Source organism: Hevea brasiliensis, chromosome 17 (genome assembly GCF_030052815.1).
Source record: "Hevea brasiliensis isolate MT/VB/25A 57/8 chromosome 17, ASM3005281v1, whole genome shotgun sequence".
In the NCBI taxonomy this organism is placed as follows: Eukaryota; Viridiplantae; Streptophyta; class Magnoliopsida; order Malpighiales; family Euphorbiaceae; genus Hevea; species Hevea brasiliensis.
Window position 1 is genome coordinate 58,558,376 of NC_079509.1, and position 20,348 is coordinate 58,578,723.

The 20,348-nt window shown below is 32.2% G+C and overlaps 2 protein-coding genes and 2 pseudogenes across 2 annotated transcripts; 3 read left to right on the top strand and 1 right to left on the bottom strand.

The window, feature by feature from the left end:
• Positions 1 to 410: 410 nt before the first annotated feature.
• On the top strand, positions 411 to 4,873 carry LOC110650861 (probable potassium transporter 9; annotated as a pseudogene).
• Positions 4,874 to 6,400: 1,527 nt separating this feature from the next.
• LOC110650862 (homeobox protein knotted-1-like 2) lies at positions 6,401 to 9,128 on the top strand. The gene is made up of 4 exons (XM_058140186.1): positions 6,401 to 6,582; positions 7,032 to 7,145; positions 7,594 to 7,751; positions 8,574 to 9,128. The coding sequence occupies exons 1-4, from the start codon at positions 6,463 to 6,465 to the stop codon at positions 8,587 to 8,589; spliced, it is 408 nt and encodes a 135-aa protein (XP_057996169.1). The 5' UTR covers positions 6,401 to 6,462; the 3' UTR covers positions 8,590 to 9,128.
• Positions 9,129 to 10,867: 1,739 nt separating this feature from the next.
• Positions 10,868 to 13,496, bottom strand: LOC110650863 (dihydropyrimidine dehydrogenase (NADP(+)), chloroplastic-like; annotated as a pseudogene).
• Positions 13,497 to 18,890: 5,394 nt separating this feature from the next.
• Positions 18,891 to 20,076, top strand: LOC131175524 (mitogen-activated protein kinase kinase 9-like). Its single transcript, XM_058140041.1, has one exon. It carries the CDS (start codon positions 18,979 to 18,981, stop codon positions 19,951 to 19,953), a length of 975 nt encoding a protein of 324 aa, XP_057996024.1. The 5' UTR covers positions 18,891 to 18,978; the 3' UTR covers positions 19,954 to 20,076.
• The last annotated feature ends 272 nt before the right edge of the window (positions 20,077 to 20,348 follow it).

The following is a 20,348-nucleotide window of genomic DNA, read 5'->3' on the forward strand; positions in this document are numbered from 1 at the left end:
AGGGGAAGGGCTACCTCCATCAGGTGTGGTAAAGGAAATCCTTTTAAACATGCAGTGAACAATAGAAAAATACTTCTCATAGTGAGTGAGAGAATTGGGTTCTCAGAAGTTATCTATGCAATTTAATGTTACAGTTGGCATGTATTATACTTGCAGATGGTCTCTTGGATCCTCTGCACGAACCACATCTTAATAGACTTTAAAAGAGTTAAGCTTCTCATGCTTCCATTTTTCGAGTAGAAAACATGTGCTTCAATTCCCATTCCAGCCTTGTATGCATCCTGAATATGGATGATTTGTGTTAAGTACTAATAGATTAACGTTTAGAATGCAATCATTAGTGTGCTAACTTGCATTATCTCTGCATTGATTTCAACTAATTAATGCGATAACCACTAACTCGGTGCAGCATGAACTTTGTCCCTAGTTTTGATGATGTTATCTGCATTTCTGATGTGATTATGAAGGAGACATGGAGGCACACACTTATTCTGTCATTTCAAAGCCTTGAAGTGGTTTATGGTCTCTTGAGTACTGCCCCATTATATGTCTTTGGGACAATTCCGACAGATGATTTCCAGTCAGATGAAACTGCATATGAATGCTTCTCCTTTATTTTCTGGACACTGACCATCATTTCTTTTCTTAAGTATGCATTCATAATACTGAGGGCTGATGACAATGGTGAGGGTAATGGCCATTAGTAACTGTTAGTTAAGCTTAAAGGATTATTTTAAAAGGATAGCAACAGAGTTCCTTAATTTGACAACTTCTTGCAGGTGGTACTTTCGCTTTGCACTCATTATTAAGCAGGCATCCTAAAGTGGGTCTGCTTCCAGATGACAGAAACACCAACGAGTTGATGCATCATGAGAAGGAAGCCCTCTCAGGATCAAGGCCGAATCAAGGGCAGAAGAGCTTTCGATAAACATAAAAGTAGTCACTATCTAATGCTCTTTTTAGCACTGTTTGGAGCTTGTATGTTAATTGGGGATGCGGTGCTTACCCCATCCATTTCAGGTTCAACATTCTTTATCAAAATTTGATTTTTTTTTCAGTGTTGAAAAATTGATAAATATTTTATTTCTTGTTCTCTTCCCTCTTTGTCTACTGACATAACAATGTTGATGTCTCTTGCCAGTATTATCAGCTTCCTCTGGTCTTTAACAAGCATTGTCAAAAATTAAATGTAAGAGCAAGCTATGAAATTGAATATATAAAGATGATAAATACATTTTCATGTTGTATAACAGCCTTCTGATCAAATATCATTTAATGATTTTACTTATAAGTTTTGGTTTTCTCCAGACTCATCTTCACCGCAGACACAGCGTTCCTTATCAGATGCTATTGAAAGATGTAAGATTCCTATGGTTGGGATATTATTCACACACTACTTTTCGTTTTCTTTTTATGCCTTATTGAATTTTTATCTTTGTACATGGTTCTTTGATGATCTTTATTTTCCATAGTGCAATTGTATCCACAAAATTCCTACTTCCCTAAATTAGTTTTGTCCTTTGTGCCACCATAATTCAGTGCTCATTTCCTACTAGGACTTTACTCAACATTCAAACTGGGAGAGTGATGAAACAAACAAGGCAAACTACAAATCTTTATTCCCTTGGAACATTGAAGGTTAAAATCTCTGCTTTTTGAAGGTTCCCTAGTGGACTAGTGAAAAAGTTGTGGTCAATTATGGAGGTGTCGTATTGAAAGATAATATGGTGATTGAGAAAAGAAGACAAAAGCAAGAGAAGGGGGAATGTGGGGTTGGTTCGAGGATTTGAGCTTCTGGTTTTTGAAGTGGTTTAAACATCCAATTAGCTGGGGGCCTGGGGCCATATTAATGATAGCAGATGTGTAGAGAATACCAAATTTAACATTTTTTTTAATAATTTCTTCTCTGAAATAGGAGCATATCCTGTTTTTAAGGGCTACTTGTTTCTTCAAATGGGGAAATTTTCCAGTTTCATATTAATCATTCTATAGCTGGAAGCAACATGTTAAGGATGTTGAATTGTAGCTACTGGTCGTCCTGTCTTTGGACCAAAGTTATTTGTCAAACTATATTGCATATGCTGGTCTGATCCATGTAATCTTTGTAAAATATCATGTGCCTATATAGTTTATGTGGTTGGAATTGGATGACATTTATTAACAACAAAGTGATAAGTAGGGTTTTGGCTCCATGAAAGTATCTAAGGTTGCATAAACTGTGTTGATTTTGCTAGGCTATTCCAACCTAAGCTATGGTTTTGCAACTTTTCTGTTACTACACTTGTCAACCTTCAATTTCCGAATATTCATTCTAAAAACAAACCCTTTAGTCTTCCTGCACTACCTGTATACTAATATAAAGGGGCTTTTGGATAGAAATCATAGATTAAGGAGCAAGTCAGTGTGAGGTGATCCTGTAATCTAAAGCATCAGGAGTTGATTCTTAGCCATGATTCTAGGAATTTGACATTTTTGTTGAACTTGTTGATCACTTGCCACTTTGTCAACTTATAGCTGCTTATGTGTTTGTCATTTGAGGAGAGATCATTCTCTGAAGTCTTCAGATACTCAGATCTCTGTTCATGCTTCTTAGCTATTATAAAAGGTCAGTGCTGCCCAATTCTGTGACCTACTTGCTGGTATATGATCTACTGGGACCTGTTCATTACTTTTGCAAGAACTTCTTGTGAGGAAGGGGAATAATTTAGTAAACTGTATTATATTTTGATAATGAACATTGAACAGTTTACTAAACCACATTTAAATTTGCGTTCATGGTCTTTTAATTTTTATTTTCAGATGTACCAGTTGCATTTGCATGTGCTATTTTGGCCTGCCTTTTCATTCTGCAGCACTATGGGACCCGTAAAATTGGGTTTATTTTTGCCCCAATTGTTACGATATGGCTCTTACTTATCAGCGGAGTGGACATATATAACACATTCCATTTTAACCCTAAAATCCTTGGTGCAATCTCTCCGGTATGTATGTACAAATTTGTCAGAAGTATCGACAAAAGGAGTTGGAGGTCATTAGGTAGCATTCTTCTTTGTGTTGCAGGTCCGTTAGCATGGACTAAAGTGCTTGTTGTATTCCACATTGGCATAATTTTAATTTTTGGAATTTTTAGATATACCAATTGTTTTTAACCACTAGACTCTTTTCCCTTACAGGATCAGAGGCAATGTTCGCAGATTTGGGTCATTTCTCAAAGAAATCAATCCAGGTAACGAAATAGCTCAAAAAACATCTTGGTCATGTCTTCATATTCTTGTCTCTGCTTGCTTCAGTTATCGGAAGCCAAGCAACAATAACAGCTAGCTTCTCCATTATAAACCATTGCCTGGCTCTTGGTTGTTTCCCTAGAGTAAAAGTTATACATACATCAAATAACCATCATGGGCAGGTCTACATTCCAGATGTCAATTGGTTGCTGATGGTCCTCAGCCTCACAGTCACCATTGGTTTCCATGACTTACACAGAATTGCAACTGCAGTAGGTATGCTTTATCTGTTTTGAGTTGGTAACAGCTTTTGAGTAGAAAATGATAGTGATAATTAGAGAGAAAAAAATATTGGATAACAGTGGAACTAAGAATATCGATGGATCCCGACCTCAATATTTTTCAGTCAGCTTCTTATATATTCTATTACAATATCTAAAGTATCTCAGATACTTTCAAAAATTTTGAATTGGAAGTATACAGCAATACTATGAATTGACATGTTTCTATTGGCATTTACTGATTAAATCTGTTACAGGTCTGGCAATTGTTTCTGGAATGGTAGTTGCTACTTATTTGATGTCTCTTGTGATTGCTTTGCATTGGGAGAAGACCTTGTTGCTATCAGGATGTTCTGTTATTTTTTGGGTTTGTTGAGGCTGTATGTATATCAGCGTGTATGTTGAGTTTCCACATAGGAGGTTGGTATCTAGTTCTCATTTCAGCGTTGACCTTACAGTCATGCTCGCATAGCATTATGGAACTAAGAAGTAATATGAGTTTGATATATAAGACAAAGTGCCTACATAATGGCTTATAGATTTTTGCCCCAGACTTGGAGTTTCAAGAGTGCCCAGGAATCCCGGCTTTCTTCTCACATTTCGTCACAAACCTTCCTGCATTCCATCAAGTGTTGATTTTTGTATCATTCAAGTCACTACCAGTGCATTATGTGCCCCCATGTGAGAGGTATCTTGTAGGCAGGATTGGTGCCAAAGGCTACAAAATCTACAGGTGCATTGTGAGATGCGGATACTGTGATCAAATCAGGGATACGGATGATTTTGAGGAGCAGATTATTCGTTCAATTGGAGAATTCATTTCACTAGAAGAAAATGATTCAGAGTCCCAGATTTCTCCTGAAGAATGATGGTTGTTGGGAAGCCATCACAAGTTGGAAATGCATTGATTCCTTTCCCTGACAGCAGCTCCATTAATTTAGGGCCTGCAAACATGGCAAATGCTGAAACTTAAGTCGGTCCAGCCACTGATTTGATTGAGAAAGTTGGTCCTGTAAATAGAAAAAAAGTAAGGTTTATATTACCTGAGAATACTCCTAAAATGCTGGTATCTGTAAGGGAGGAGCTACAAGAACTGATTAATGCCAGGGAGAGTGGTGCTGCATATTTCTTAGGGCAGTACCACTCTATCATTGCGCGATGACTCAACTTTCATCAAGAAATATTTGATCATGACCTATGTTTTTCTTGATAAGAACTGTAGAGAACCTCCTGTGGCACTGAACATCCCTCATGCTGCTCTTGTGGAGGTTTGCATGGCTTATACTATATAACCTTTCAGTATTGGAGAATTAAAAATAAATAAAATAATAGTAATGCAAAATTTTGATCCTGTCTGTTATAGTAGAATCCCATTTTCGATATGTTTGTATTTGTAATTAATTTTGTGGAAGACACCTTACAAATTAAGGACAGATGATTCATTGTAGAGCTGCTGTATAGGTTTAATAAGCTGTGGCTCAGTAAATCTTGTTTTAACATTGGATTAGCTGCAGATGTATTTATCTAAAAGCTTTATGCTTTATATATTTATATTTGGATACAAGAAGTGTCCCGTTGTGTTCAACACTTAAGAAAAGTCAAACGGTGTAAGCATACTCTTAAAGTCTATAATTGGAGGTGGATATGACGATGCACTTCGGAACGTGGGATCCACTTGCTGATATGTGATAAAAATAATTTTAATATGCCACGTCAACTTTCTTGATGGTTTTATGGATTTTGTCACTTAAATACTAACTGAGATCAACAGCAGGATATTAAAATGTCAAAAGAAAAAAAAGGCTAAAACTCAAGCCCGAAAATAATAGCGTTTTGGTGTCCTATATCGATTACGAAATATGTGTGAGGATTATATAGCAATAAGAATTTTATTAAAATTTAGTTATAATTTTAATAATGATTCGATAACTATTACTAATTCGTGTGTGTTCTAATTTTTTGAAAAAAAAAAAAGAGAAAGCAAATGGTTTTAGCCAGGCTAGTGTGTGGTGCCCTGAGTTGATGTTCATAAATTAGTGAGCGTGTCCCATGGATCGACATATTGATTATAGAGTGTGCATTTATATGGGTTATAAAGCAAAAAGAAACTTCACTAGTAAATATGAAAATATAAAATATTTTTCCATACTTCAACTTAGTACATATTATTTTCATCTAAATTATACTTTGTCCTTTAAATATTACTTGGATATAAAGAAAAATTAGAAGAAAATTTGAATTCATTATCTACAAGATAAGGATATATTTGGTATTATGGTTGAAAGAGCAAGAAAAATATATATTTTTAAATATATTAATTAGATAATATTAAAAAATTAATTTAAAATTAAATTTAATAAATTTTACTTAATAAAATATTAAAATAACAAGACAGTGGTGTTTTACTTTGGCACTAAGCAAATGAAATCTTTTCTTCTTTCAGTATGAAAAAGGACCAAAATACTTGGTTGTGGTACAAGTAAAAGAAGTGTACAATTTTCAGAAGAGATAAACAGTAGCAAATCATTCTCTTTTCATGTGTAAAAACTGTGAAGAAACAATACCCATGACAAAAAAGAGTCGGCAATAAATAACAACAGTAACGAATTTGGATTTTCTTGAAGAAAAGGTGGGAGAATGAGCAGTAGAAAGAAGAAAGATAAAGACGAAGCAAGCAGTGGCTATGTACGACCAAAGCTCCCCATTATTCGAGACCTATTGAACTGTAACTTTCATCAATGTAAAAAGACAGAGATGAAAGAAAAAAAGGCCAAACACCTCAATGAGTGTTCTCTGACTGATACCATTGATTTTTGCATGCATGGGTCAATAAAAAATACTCTTCTTTGATGCTATTTTGTGATAATAGTGATCTTTCTTATATATGAGCAAATGTGGCAAAAGTAGACTACAGTTGCTGCAAGTTAAATTTCAATACTATCTACTGTTTGGTGAAAATGGAGAGTAAGAGTACTGGTAAGGAAAAAGAAGAGGAAGAGGCAGAGGCTCTCAAGAAGAGAATCTCTAGCCATCCTTTGTATGAACTCTTGGTTCAGACTCACAAGGACTGTTTGAAGGTTTCTCCCTCTCTCTCTCTCTCTCTCCCTTTCTCTCTCTCTCTTCTTTGTATGCACTCTTGGTTTGTCAAGAATGAACCCTGTAAAATCATCTACCTTTTCATCATTTTGTTGGGTTTTTAGCCTTTCTCTCTGAAAGAAATGTGCTTTGGGAGAGGACCACCAGAGAGCAGATTCACAACAACTCTAGTGTTTATAATTAACGAGATTAATTCTTTTATATTCTAACCCTCCATGGCAAGATCCATCACCTAGCTAGGCCTTTATTCAAGATAGTTAAAGATTTTCAAGCAGTCTATAGTTATTGAGTACATGATCAGATTTCAAATCCTCATAATCTCTTTACTAAAGAAATTTCTATGTTAAAAGGACGCAAAGAAAAATAAATTTTTTTGTTAAAAAGAATAAAATAGTAGCACTACTTTGACTATTTACAGTTTCTTTTCTAGGTTGGTAGCATTGATGAAGCAGACCAAAGTCATAACATTATGAAGCAGAAGCTAGCTGCTGGTGCAATGCCCAGTTCTAGCTTGTTAACTCAGACAGATCTAGATCACTTCATGGTGAGCTAAATTACTCTCTTAGTATTTTTGCCTGCATCTAATTTCATATATATATATATATATATAAGAAATAAAAATACGTTCCTACAAGTAAGGAGAGATAGCAAATAAGGACAAATATTTATCTGAGTGAGTGGGGTTTGAAAGGCCTTTCATGGATTGGATAATGTGTAGAAAAGCCTTGTAGTTAGCTAAGCATGGTATGATCTGTTGAAAAAGACGTGACGCATTTTATTATTATTATTATTATTGTTATTATTATTATTATTATTTCTTTGATGCCAAACTAATTAAAGAAAAGGAAAAGTTCATATAGATTCTGAATATTTTTATTTAATATAGAAAATCAAAAGATGAATTTTATTTTCCTGCTCAATTTTTCAACGGAAGTATATTGGATATCGATAAGCAGAAACAGTTGATTGTATTAAAATGAATGGGCGTGCAGGAAGCATATTGCTTAGCTCTAACCAAGTTGAAAGAAGCAATGGAGGAACCTCAGCATGAAACAGTAGCTTTCATCAATAGCATGCATATGCAACTTAGAGAGCTCACCACAACCTATCCTGAAACTTCTGATCATTCCACCACTTCATCAGACATCAGGTGAGTAACCTCCAATCTTCTCTTCTTTTCTATTTCCTATTTCTGCGAGGACCTACCTTTTGCATAATTTAATCTAAGTCTTCATCTTATGGAAGTTTATCGTCACTAGCTAGGTCTACTACTTCTGTAAAGCTAAGACTATGCAGTCACAATCAACATAAAGTACATCATATTGTTTGGAGTAATTATATACTACTACCGTTATAATAAACCAATGTTATAATAACAAATCGATAGTGATGAATCACATAAAATAATTATTTTCTTATATGTTAAAAATAATTTTTCTTTTTAAAAAATCATAATTATTTTTTTTATCTAGTTATCACTATGAATAGTTTGTCATTATGTTGATGTAACTGTTATTTAAATAGGATAATAGTATTTGATACTATTTAGATCGGTCATATAGATCAATTTTGCCCTTTAACTTGATCAAACACCAGATTTTTATTAATATCAAAAGTTTATAAATCTTTTGATACTATTTCCTACCATGTTGTTTTAGACCTTCCTTTTCTCTTTTTCACTCATTTTCTTATTAACTTATCACACTTATGTAACGAAACATTTGATTTTCTATATTTTATATGACCAAACTATCTTAAATAACCCTTTGTGATTTCATCTCCAATATATTTAGTAAAAACAATTTAAGAAAGAGTTACTAAAATTTCAAGGGTAATACAAATATAATGTTGAGCAATGAATGGGTTCAAATCCTGATAATCCCAGCCCCTGCAGATATTTCTAATACCAACAAAACAATTGTAATAGAGGTACAAATGGCACTAACCATTGAATCTGGAAATTCTTGTGCAGGAGGAAGCATGACTAGTGCATGATGGACCCAAGAATGAGCAAAATGCAGAGTTGTTTTTGACGAAATTGGATACTAATTATGACTAATTATATTGAAACCATTGTCTTGGAGGATACATGTAACATAATACTAGTCATCATGAATTCAAGTATGGTCCATCTTACCATCTACAAGCTTGTTTTGAGATAGTGCTTTTCTCAATGGAAATGCCAAACAAACCCTAAAACCGCTTTCAAAAATGTTATTTTTCACTTGCTTTATGTCCTTTCAGTTTCATAGCAGTGAAAGTAGATATATAGCATAGCATAAGGGCAAACATTAGATTTAAATCCGAAATAGACACCAAAAACCTCAACCGTGATTTAAGTCCATGCCAGGAAAAGAAGAAAGGTGATCCAACAGCATTACATGGCCACACTACTGGACATAACAGTCTCAATTTGACCAAAGACTTGTATGAAGCAAAGAGAGAATGTGTTCCATTTTAATGTGTAAGAACAATTTTTTCTTTGCATCAACTAAAAGGAAAAGCATGAGAAAAGTTATTGCTGTTCTCAGATTCAATACAACTCAAAGAATGAACAAGCTCAAGCTGAAATATAAATAGAATATTAAGTAAAATATCCAACTTATTTTAGTCATACAAGAGAGACGCTTACTGTATTTGGGCATTTTAGTCAGAAACTCGCAGACTCTTTTACAAAACCATGTCCTGTCCAATCTTTATCAGACTGCAAACCTTTTTTGACAGCTTTCCTTAGTTGAATCGCTTATTGCTGCCATTGTACCAAATCCATGTGAGTTGTAAAATACTCCCAAGACACCCTGAGAAATCAGCAAAATTGAAATAAGAAGTTTCAGGTAACATAATGTAATAGCAAAGAAACAGCCAAATTTAGTTAGATCTCCAATAAAATTGTACCCTCTGAAGTTGTGCATTTTCAAAAAATCCTTCAGTTCATCACAAAGTTTCTTTATAAGATCATATCCATGCATCATAATCCCAGTGCAGACCTACAATAAAAATCAAGATCTTAGTTCACAATTGGTAAGATAAACTGAACATAGTAGGAGGAAATCAAATAAAAAATTAAGACTATCAGGGAACTAAAAATTCATTTCATTCCTCATATTCAATTACATTACACCAAATATTATTGAGAATTTCGGAATAAGTTTATTGTTGGTGTAAAAAATTTTATATAAAAAAAAAAAAACACTTCTTAAAAACATACAATATGTTTGGGGCGGTTCAGTAACCTAAGAACTTAATATTTTTTCTTTTATTCAGAAGAAAGATTGAAAAGAGAAAAATCTAGCAGCCTTAAATAAATCAACATACTAGTGCAGCGAGTTAGAATTTAACTGCCAATAGGCGACAGACAGCATCTCAAATATGTCAATTAATCAATAGCTTGATCCAGATATATATGCCCCACAAATATCATGCATATTTTTCTAATAACAGGCAACTGTCATGGTAATAATTAAATGTATCCCCTCCATCAAATTGTTAAAGGAAGGGAAGGAGAAGAGAAGGGAAGGGAAGGAAAGGTTAGTTTTCAATTTTCTCCTGCTTGACAAGGAAGAGGGAAGATAATTTGCCTTCCCTGGGTAAGCATTTGACAATATTTGGGGGTAAAGGGAGAAACAACTTGCCATTCCTTTCCCACCACCGGTTCCCAAACAACCTCTTATGCTTTGTTTTTGGAGAGGGGATGAAGCAAAGGGGGAGGGGAGGGGAGGGGAGGGGAAGGGGGGGAGCAGGGGTTGGTGTGGGGTGGGGGTTGTTGTGGGGAATGGGGAAGTGGGACCCAAATGTTAAGAAAAAAAAAAATTATGGGCCCCACAACTCATTTTCCCTCCCGCTTCCCGTACCCCCCTTCCCAAACAAAGCATTAAGGTTAACATCCCTCCTTTTACCCTTCCTTTCCCATCCCTCACCCCCTCTCAAAAAGTGTTAAAGCTAGGATGTTATGAAGTTTCTCGTTTGCGTAAGCTAAGCCCCATGTTTTTGGAAAACTGCGATTAACGGGAAAGCATGATTGATTTTCTTGCTTTTGTACTTTTGATAAACATTGGATTCTGGTTCATACTCTGAAGAACCTATTAGTGCTGTTCCATGAAGAAACGAAAAGAAAATGTTGAAAGAATTAACAATTACCAAGTTGAAAAAAAAATCAATAAAATGAAGTTTTAGCCTTTCTTAAGAAACAAATTGAAATTTAAGGACTTCAATGAGATTGATTTAGTGGTAAGTTCAATGACAACAGAAGAAATTAATCCACAAAAAGACTAGAATAACCATGTGCTTATTATACAAGGGAAATCTCATACATAGAGGAAAGTATATAAAAGAATACACCAACACGACTCCTCGTGGAGTTCCTACATAGCAGAGTTTAGAAATTGCCAGTGCCTTCAGAATTTAAAATTAAAAACCTTATATAAGCACAGTTCAACAGACAATCCATGTCTAATAGTTGTAGATGAATAAAATGAGATAGTAACAGTCACATCATGATAGAACATAGCTTGCCTACATGCACGGTGTTTGCTCCAAGAAGAATAAACTCAACAGCATCACCTCCAGCTTCAACACCTCCTGTAGCAGAAAGTGAGTACTGCTCATCATTAAATTTTGACTTCATCATTTTGGCAATGGCCATAACTTTCCCAAGTGCAAGAGGATGGACTGCTTTGGAAGAGTAACCCCCAGGAGTTGAGTATCTGACAGAAAAATTGAAGTGCATTAATTTTATGAGAGAATAATTGTTAAGTTGGAACTTGTTTTTGCTTTTAAGATTGCACACCCCTCAACACAAGGCTCCGGCCGTAAGGTTTTCAAATTGGTTCCCGTTACGCTCATGATAGTGTTAATGTATGTAATATGAAAACGGAAACATGGACACGAAAAAAACGCAAAAAAAGAGCGCGAAAAACGATATTTTTTAAAATATAAGAAAAAAAATATAAAGAAACTTGTAAATATAAAAAATATGGTAATATATATATATAATTAATAATTTATTATAAATTATAAAAATAATTATTTATTTCCTGTATAATTATTAAAAAAATAAAGTGTATTAATAATTTTAATTTAATGATATTAAAATTTGAGTTTATATTTCAATTAAGACCAATTCAAAAGTAAAGAGTAAAAATAATAAGATAGGTACTTCTGAATCACACATCAAGTGTGAAGTGTATATGCGTAGTGCCTATATGGGATGAGAGATTTTAATAAAATTGTCATAATTTTATCAAATATCAAATTTTGTCCTTGAATACTGTGTACGTATGTTCTATTTTAAGATAAAAGAAAAAGTAAGCTTCTTGAGGGATGAACGATTTGAGTTACAGGTGTGTGACGCCATGGTTGAGGCATGCATTTGCGTGGGTGTATTCAGAGACTGATCCTTCGAAATCTCACAACGGGTGTGAATTGTGTATGCAAAGTACTTACATGGGATGAGGAGTCTTAGTAAAATTATTATGATTTTACCAATATATCAAATCATATTCATAAACTGTGTGCGTGTATTCTATCTCAAAGAAAAAAAAATAATAAGATAAAAATTACACTGTATGCGTGTATCTCTTTTTAAAAGCTAGCATTCGTATTCTGGCCATCTGCGACAACTTTAAAAGCCAGATCTCCCCCTCTCTTTCTCCTTTATTGCCTTTCAGCTTTTTCAGATCTCACCACCTCTACTAGATCAATAAGTTCCTCCCATGCGGCTTTGTCATACTCCTCCATGACAGAAGCAATGTGAATCCTATCAGGATATTCTTCTTTCAACTGCTTGAATTCTTTCAGCATGGTTTCAAGCGGTCTGTCACTTATGAGTTCTATATTCTCCCACCCAATTATTTGACCCGAGCCATTTGCACCTGCCCTAGTCGGGCATATCTGGGAGTCACATTTATAACTTTTGCTGCTTCAAATGACACCTAACTAATTGAGATCAAACACAAAATTTCAACATCAAAAGAAGTATAAAAACAAAGAATCACTTCTCCCAAAAAAAAAAAGAAAGAAAGATACTTGGCACTTCATTTATATGTCAAACATAAGAATATAACTATTCATAGAAGATAAAACTTTCAGCATCAAGTTACAGTCAAAAAGAGAAACAGTCCATGCACAAAACCCGTCTTTATACTTTTCTATTTCATTTTTGAGAGATTTACTACAGGAACATGAACAACAAATAAAAATCATTAATTTCCATGGGAATTTATTATATATTTGATCTAATTTATAAAAGCAATAAAAAGGAGGGAACGCTCACAGTTTTGGCAATCACAGCACCCCAGACCTTATCAAAGGCACGCTTCATCACCGTGTAGTTGGTACCAGGTGGACCGGAGCCGATAACAAATGGGTTAGGCAAGTGCAACCCATTAACAGTAACAGTCAAATCAAGCTCTCGCAGTCCCAGAGGCTGTTTAGCACCAGCATCAGCCACGACCCTCAAGAACCCAACTCTGTTTCTGTGACGGTGAGTTGTTAAAGAAGTGGGCCGAGTGTTGACAAGGGCAAAAGAGGTGGTGCCGCTGGTTCTGATGTGGGTGAAGCTGAGAGAAGCCATGTGAATATGGAACAAACGATGTGAGTTTAATTGTCAATCTGGGTAGAGAAAGAAGAGGAATGGAAGATGAATCTGAGTTGAAAATGGCAAGTGAGGAATAACGCGGACTCAGAGAAATCGATTGCGTCTTTAGCATTATTTGCCTGATATGACAAGATTTCCAGGCTTAATGTAATATTTACTAGCATTTTTGGATTTTACATGTGGGGTGCTCCTGCGGGTTGATTATAGAATCATTTTTCACTACAAAATAGCAAGAGTTCGAAGTAGATTTGCCTCTGCAGTTCTTGTCTTTGTGTTAAAATTACAAGAGTTCATCTCGAATAAAAGAGAGTGCAAGCTGTGCAAAAGAAGATCATGTTCATGCCTAGTTTGCCGTCAACCGACCCATCACGTCAATTTGGTGGATAAAAAAAAAAAAAAGCTCCGATGACACGAAAAAGATCGAACATTTTTGTTTTTATAATTTTTTTTTCCTAAGGTTCAATTTTGATTTTGTATAATTGTATCCAATTTTTAATGCAATTTAGGCCACTGACAGCCCATGTGGCATTTCTTTAGGCTACCCATCGCTCAAGCTGTGCAAAGGAAGATCATATTCATGCCTAGTTTCTCGTCAACCTAACCATCACATCAATTTGGTGGGGTGAAAGAAAAAAAAAACTATATATATTAATATTCATATTTTAATATTTAATAATTTTATAAAATAGTTAAATTTTATTTTTTAAAATATAATTAAAAATTACTGTTTAATTTTCTATTTTAATAAAATTAGCTATTTAATTTTTTTTAAAAAAATATATTAACTAATTTTTTTATTTTTTTATTTCGTATACTCTTTAGTAATTAAATAATTAATTTTATTAAAATAAAAAAATAAATAATAAGTTTTCAATATAATTTATCATTTATCAATATTACTGAAAAATATGTATTTTATATTATTAATCATTGATATAAATAAATTGAATGTATAAAATTTTTTTAAATTTAAAAACAAATTTAAAATTAAATTAAAAATAACAAAACAACTTTTTTAAAATAATTATATATGTTAAAAGATTCATGCAAAAATTAAATATAAAGTATTTATTTTTAATAATAAAATAAAAAAAACTTTAAAAAATAAAGACACTAAAAATAAAAACTAAAACAGGATAAAATAATCATTGTTAGAGTAATGATTACAGTTTATTATAATTAAAATTATTATAATAAAAATAATAATTATAATTAAATAATTTAAAAGTAATTAAAATTAAAATAATATATATATATTAAGTAGTTTAAAATAGAAATTAAAAAAAAAATAAGAAAAAGAGAAATTTCTTAAATGGTCTTTCAGAAGTTTGTGTGTAAAAAATATTCTCTATTTTTCATACAACAAAAGAGAAAATATCGGTGCATTTCTATTTAGTGTTTTCTATACTAAGGGTAATAATAATGCATGTAGTGTTAGAATTTTCTTGTTTATTATAAATTTATTTATTGTATAAATGTAATCTATTTTCACTGAATCATTGATAGGGCTGAATATGGATTTGAGCTAGGAGAGGTTGTTGAAAGTGGCATGGGCTGGTTTAGAGGTAGTTAATATGAGCTAGCAATTAAGCCCAAGAACCACCTTGACAAGTCACAGTCACAATGGTCCATGCAGCAAGGCTCGAGAAAAAGTCTTTTGAGCCTCCTTTGTTATAATTAGATCAATAAAATTAATTATATTAAAATATGTATAAAATTAATTAAAACATATATATATATAACATATAAATTTAAATATAAAAATTTAATTTAATAACTAATAAACACATTGGTGAGTAGCTGTTTGTGGATGAGTGTGTGGATAAATATAAATACGTCGTCGTCATGTGTTGTGGGCAAGGAAAAGAGCAGATTCACGTTATTTATTACGTTGTCCGCACGACAGCCGACTTTGTCGTCATCCTCCTCCCCTATGTTGCCTAGTGCCGCACGGTGGTTTCATTGGGCCAATTTATTACCATCGTGACACCTATGACCCTAACTCTACTACTAGCCCACAACCTTTCTTCTCCTCGAAATATTTTATATTGAAAACAAAATCAAATAAGCTATAATATTTTAGTGGATGTCTAATAAATTTTAAATTAAATAAAGTTATTATATTTTATTATTATATAACAAAATATTATTTTTAATAAATATTTTTCTAAATTTAAATATTAAAATTTTTTTATTATTTTTAATTAAAATAAAACTAAAAAAAATTAAAAAACATGATGAATAAAAATTATTTAAAATTAAAATTATTATTTTAATATTTTGTTAAAAATAATATTTTATTAAATAATGACTTATTTAATATTAATTAATTTTTTTTACTAAATATATAAAGACTGAAACTCCCAAGAAACTACACTACTCCAAACTCAAATTGACTCCTTCCTTAAAAAAAAAAAAAATCTGGTCCTTTCAAGCTGATAATAATTATAATAATATTTACCAATAATTCCAATAATAAGAGAAAAAATAATTCTGTAGTCACATGTATGAATTTTATTATTGAAATGCTCTTACACATATGTCATCTCAAAGCCTTATATTCAATTTCCTTCAGCTTTCTATTCATTTTTTAAGTAATTAATAAAAATTTTCTTTAATTTATTATCCAATCTAATATTTAGCGTAATTAAATTTTTATAATTATTTAATTAAAAATTAAAAAATATATTAATTAATACGCTTGATATGTGACACACCTGCATTTCTTAAGCTACTTGTAGTCCATTTCATTTAAGAGTCGCATGGATATTAAGACTATATACACAGCAAGAATCACAGGATGGTTATCTTCTAATAAATGTTTTGAGTAACTAGAGATATAATGGATAAACATTATTGCTTGGTCAATTAGAGCAAATATCCGAGCTACACATTATAGCTCGATTCTTGCCCAAATAGGCTCACCTGGTTCGTAAATAGGATTTTGGAGGGCTTTAAATGATGTGGGGAGGTTTTTGTATTGTGGTGATAGGAAAGGAAGAAGATGGGTAAGGCAGGGATGGGGAGATAAATGATTAGTCTATTTTGGATGGCTTTATCATGCTCAAATATCTAAATCTATTTTGTCAATATTAATTAAATTTCCAAATTGGCCAACTGACTCCAGTTGATAAGATTAATCAAACTATGGCCGAATATGAAACGTCCACATGTTGCTTGTCCTATTTGTTGTTGGGCGTTGGCTGCTACTGGCATAGCGGATTCTTCCTTTTTCAATTGAAGTAGCAAGTAGTTCTATCTACCCAACAAAACCCGTCACTATTTTAAAAGATAGAGATGAGCTTTGTTCTTGTCCTTACAAACGACTCTCGTGGGAGCCAATAACCATGATGATCAATTATTAAAAAAAAATAAAAAATAAAAAATAATCATTCCACGTGGTGTTAATTCAATAATATTTTTGTTAATATGATAGTCGAATGATCAAGTATTTGTTTTATAATATAAAAAAATTAATAATTTAAAATTTTATTACTGCATCCTCTTTTATTTAATAATATTAAAATTATTTATAATTATTAAATTTTAATTTTTCTTTATTTTTAAGGTGTAAGAAATGAAGAGATCGAGTTCAAGTTTTTTTTATTTACCTATTTTAAAATTTTGAGAGAAAAGCTCCACATTTTTTAAAGAAATTATTATCTTCTACTCTCTTATATATTTTTAGATTTGATTTATTATGAATTTAATACATAAATATGAATTATTTTATATTTTATATCTTAAATTTATAATAAATTAGATTTAAGTAAAAATTAAACTTAAATTTTTCTTTTGATAATACAGTAAATTTTATATTGCACTCAATACTTATTGATAAAATTAGGTTAAGATAAATCAAGCTTAGTATGGTAATGTTGAACTTAGTTCAATTTGCTCAGAATTAAAAATATTAATTGTGATTTTTCGGTTAGTCTGACATGACAGGTATCCCACGTGCTATTGAATAAAATTCAATTTTGGAACTCGTAAGGGAACTTGTATTTTGACTTAAACTTAATATGAACTCAATGCACAATATTATGTCATATGCCATTTTAGCAATATATATATATATATATATTAAGAAAAGTTTTTAGATTCATTAATGTTTTATTTTAATTATTATACTCTTAAAATTTTATTTTAAGAATTTTAAAAAATATAATAATATTCATGTGATGATATGGAAATAACAATTAGTTATTATAGCTAAAATAAGTCTCAAGATAAAATCCTTTTGTATTGTTATATAGAATTAAATTAGAAGGACCATAACAAAGGATCAAGAAAATACCAAATATCAATAAACTAGCATTTTCTTATACATTATTATTTTTATTTTTGAATTAATATTATAATTTTTATAAACAATAAATCAAATGTATCATTTGAAGTATCTTGTTATATATATATATATATATATATATATATATATAAAGAAAGCTTGATAATTTAATTAATTATATATGTTAATGAGTGAACTAAATTATTTTTCTTAATTATAAAAATTTTTAAAAATATATTAGATAAAAATCTAAAATGTCCAAAATATAATAAATTAAATAAAAATAATATTTTTAAATAATTTAAAAGCAAAATTAAAAAACTAATGATGCTACCTGAAGTATTTTCCACCGGTGTGGATCTGTAGTGGAATCAAGAACACCAAATAAATTAGTTAATTACCTATTCGATGCTCTTATACTTAAGTTAATATTAGAAATTGGAGAATGAGAATAGAGAATAAGAGAAAATGATATTAGATTATATGTACTTGACAGTCTCCATATGTATAGCATTAGTTAGATTCTTATTGGGATTAGAATGCGAGTTGTGATATAAGTTGGTATCCAACTATCTTGAATATCTGTTGTGAGAGTTCTTGATGGTCTAAAAATCACCTTTAGATTAGGATTACAATTTGATCATATCAGTATTTTAGAATCTTATCCAATAAGGATAAACAAATATTTCTCTAAACACTTGGTGTCTATTAAAACTTGATTGGGTAATTCGGGTGAGCAAAAGGCCTTTAAATGGTCTATATAAAGGCGGGTAATATCAATTAATCCAGTCAATAAAAATAATAACACTTTTTCTTAACAATTAAGAATTTTAATTATATTAAAGAGAATTTTAAAATTATTTATCTTAAATATATTAACTTAATACGGAAAAATAAAACTTTACTAGTGATATGTAATGAGTGTATCTGAATATATAAATATTTATATGAAAATATGTTGATAAATATAAAAAATGAATTTTTAAAACAAATAATGTAAAAAACTCACTCCTCCCATCCTGATGAGTTGAAAATTTTTTTAAAAAATCCAAACAGAAAAATATGGTCATATCATTATCTTATAATAGTCTATAAATTTTGTCCTTTTAGAAGAAATTAATTGCCAAAAAAAATCAAAATAAGAAATGGCAACTAACAATAAGCACAATGAGCACAAGCCCACTGGAAAGCTGCCCACTCTTTTCTGAGTTATTACTAAGTACATCTAATACATATATATTTTTATTTATAATTATATAAAATTTATTTTTTATATAATAAAAATTTTAAAAATATTATTATTTTTTAATATTATTAATGTACCTAATAATTAGCCCTTTTTTCACCCCTCACTTTCCTTCCACCATCCTTTTCTGCACGTGCTTTTTCTATCCACGTATATAGAATCCTACGTCTCCGGCTTTACAGAATACCATTTCTCTTTTTTCCTCTGTCCTCCGCCTCCTCCTTCTCCACCTCCTCCTCCCCCAGCCCATGGCCGTCGTCCGTGAACGCCGCCAGCTCAACCTCCGCCTCCCTATTCCTGAATCCTCCGAGCGCCGTCCTCGCTTCCCCTTGCCACTTCCTCCCAGTGTCACCACTTCTACCAACAACACCACGACAGCTGCCTCCGCTATGATTTCTTGTAACGATCTCGAAAAGCTCCAAGTTTTAGGCCATGGAAATGGTGGTACAGTCTATAAAGTACGTCATAAGAGGACTTCCCAAGTTTATGCCCTTAAAGTTGTCCATGGCGACACCGATGACTCCCTCGTCCGCCGCCAAGTCATCCGAGAAATGGAAATCCTACGCCGAACAGATTCTCCTTATATCGTTCACTGCCATGGAATCTATGAGAAACCCTCTGGTGATATAGGGATTTTAATGGAGTATATGGATTTAGGCACTCTTGATACGCTTCTGCAAAAGCAAGGTACTTTCTCAGAGGCTAAACTTGCTCATGTGGCTCGTCAGGTTCTTAATGGGCTAAACTACTTACACAGCCATAAAATCATCCATCGGGACATTAAACCTTCAAATTTATTGGTGAAAAATGGGATGGAAGTGAAGATTGCTGATTTTGGTGTAAGCAAAATCATGCACAGAACTCTAGATGCTTGTAATTCCTATGTGGGTACTTGTGCTTATATGAGCCCTGAACGCTTCGACCCTGATACTTACGGAGGAAACTACAATGGATATGCTGCTGACATTTGGAGCTTGGGTCTTACCTTGTTGGAGCTCTATTTGGGTCATTTCCCATATTTGAAACCAGGTCAGAGACCTGATTGGGCCACTCTGATGTGCGCTATCTGCTTCGGTGACCCACCAAACTTGCCGGAGGATGCGTCGGAGGAGTTTCGGAGCTTTCTAGAGTGTTGCTTGCAGAAAGAATCTAGCAAGAGGAGGACGGCAGCACAGTTACTGTCACACCCATTTGTTTGTAAAGATCCGAGATCCGACAAGTGAACTGGTCATCCAAGTGAATTGGCAATTGAGTTTTGTATAGAAACGGCCGGATTCGGATTCGGATTCGGTTTCAGATTCACATTCGGATTTTTCATTTTCATTAATTAATTTTCTTCTTTTGTATATTCTTTTAAAACAGATTAATTATTCTCTATTAAATGATGATTAATAAAAACCACAGGAGGAAGAGAATTCTAGATTTCCAAAATTAGAACAAAATTAAATAGCTTTCATAATTTTTAATTTTTGAAAAAAATTAAAATTTTTATTATTGAGTTAAAAGAAAGATGATTTTAACTTATAAAAATTAATATTTACAACCTTATTTAAACTTATAAATATATTTACTATCAAAATGATTAAAAAGAGCATGAAGTTTAAAATAATAAAAATAA

Coding starts and splice junctions, on each gene's coding strand:
- LOC131175524 (XM_058140041.1), top strand. CDS start 18,979: ATGGCCGTCGTCCGTGAACGCCGCCAGCTCAACCTCCGCCTCCCTATT.
- LOC110650862 (XM_058140186.1), top strand. CDS start 6,463: ATGGAGAGTAAGAGTACTGGTAAGGAAAAAGAAGAGGAAGAGGCAGAG. Junction 6,583..7,031: donor CTCACAAGGACTGTTTGAAG/GTTTCTCCCTCT, acceptor TTTCTTTTCTAG/GTTGGTAGCATTGATGAAGC. Junction 7,146..7,593: donor CAGATCTAGATCACTTCATG/GTGAGCTAAATT, acceptor ATGGGCGTGCAG/GAAGCATATTGCTTAGCTCT.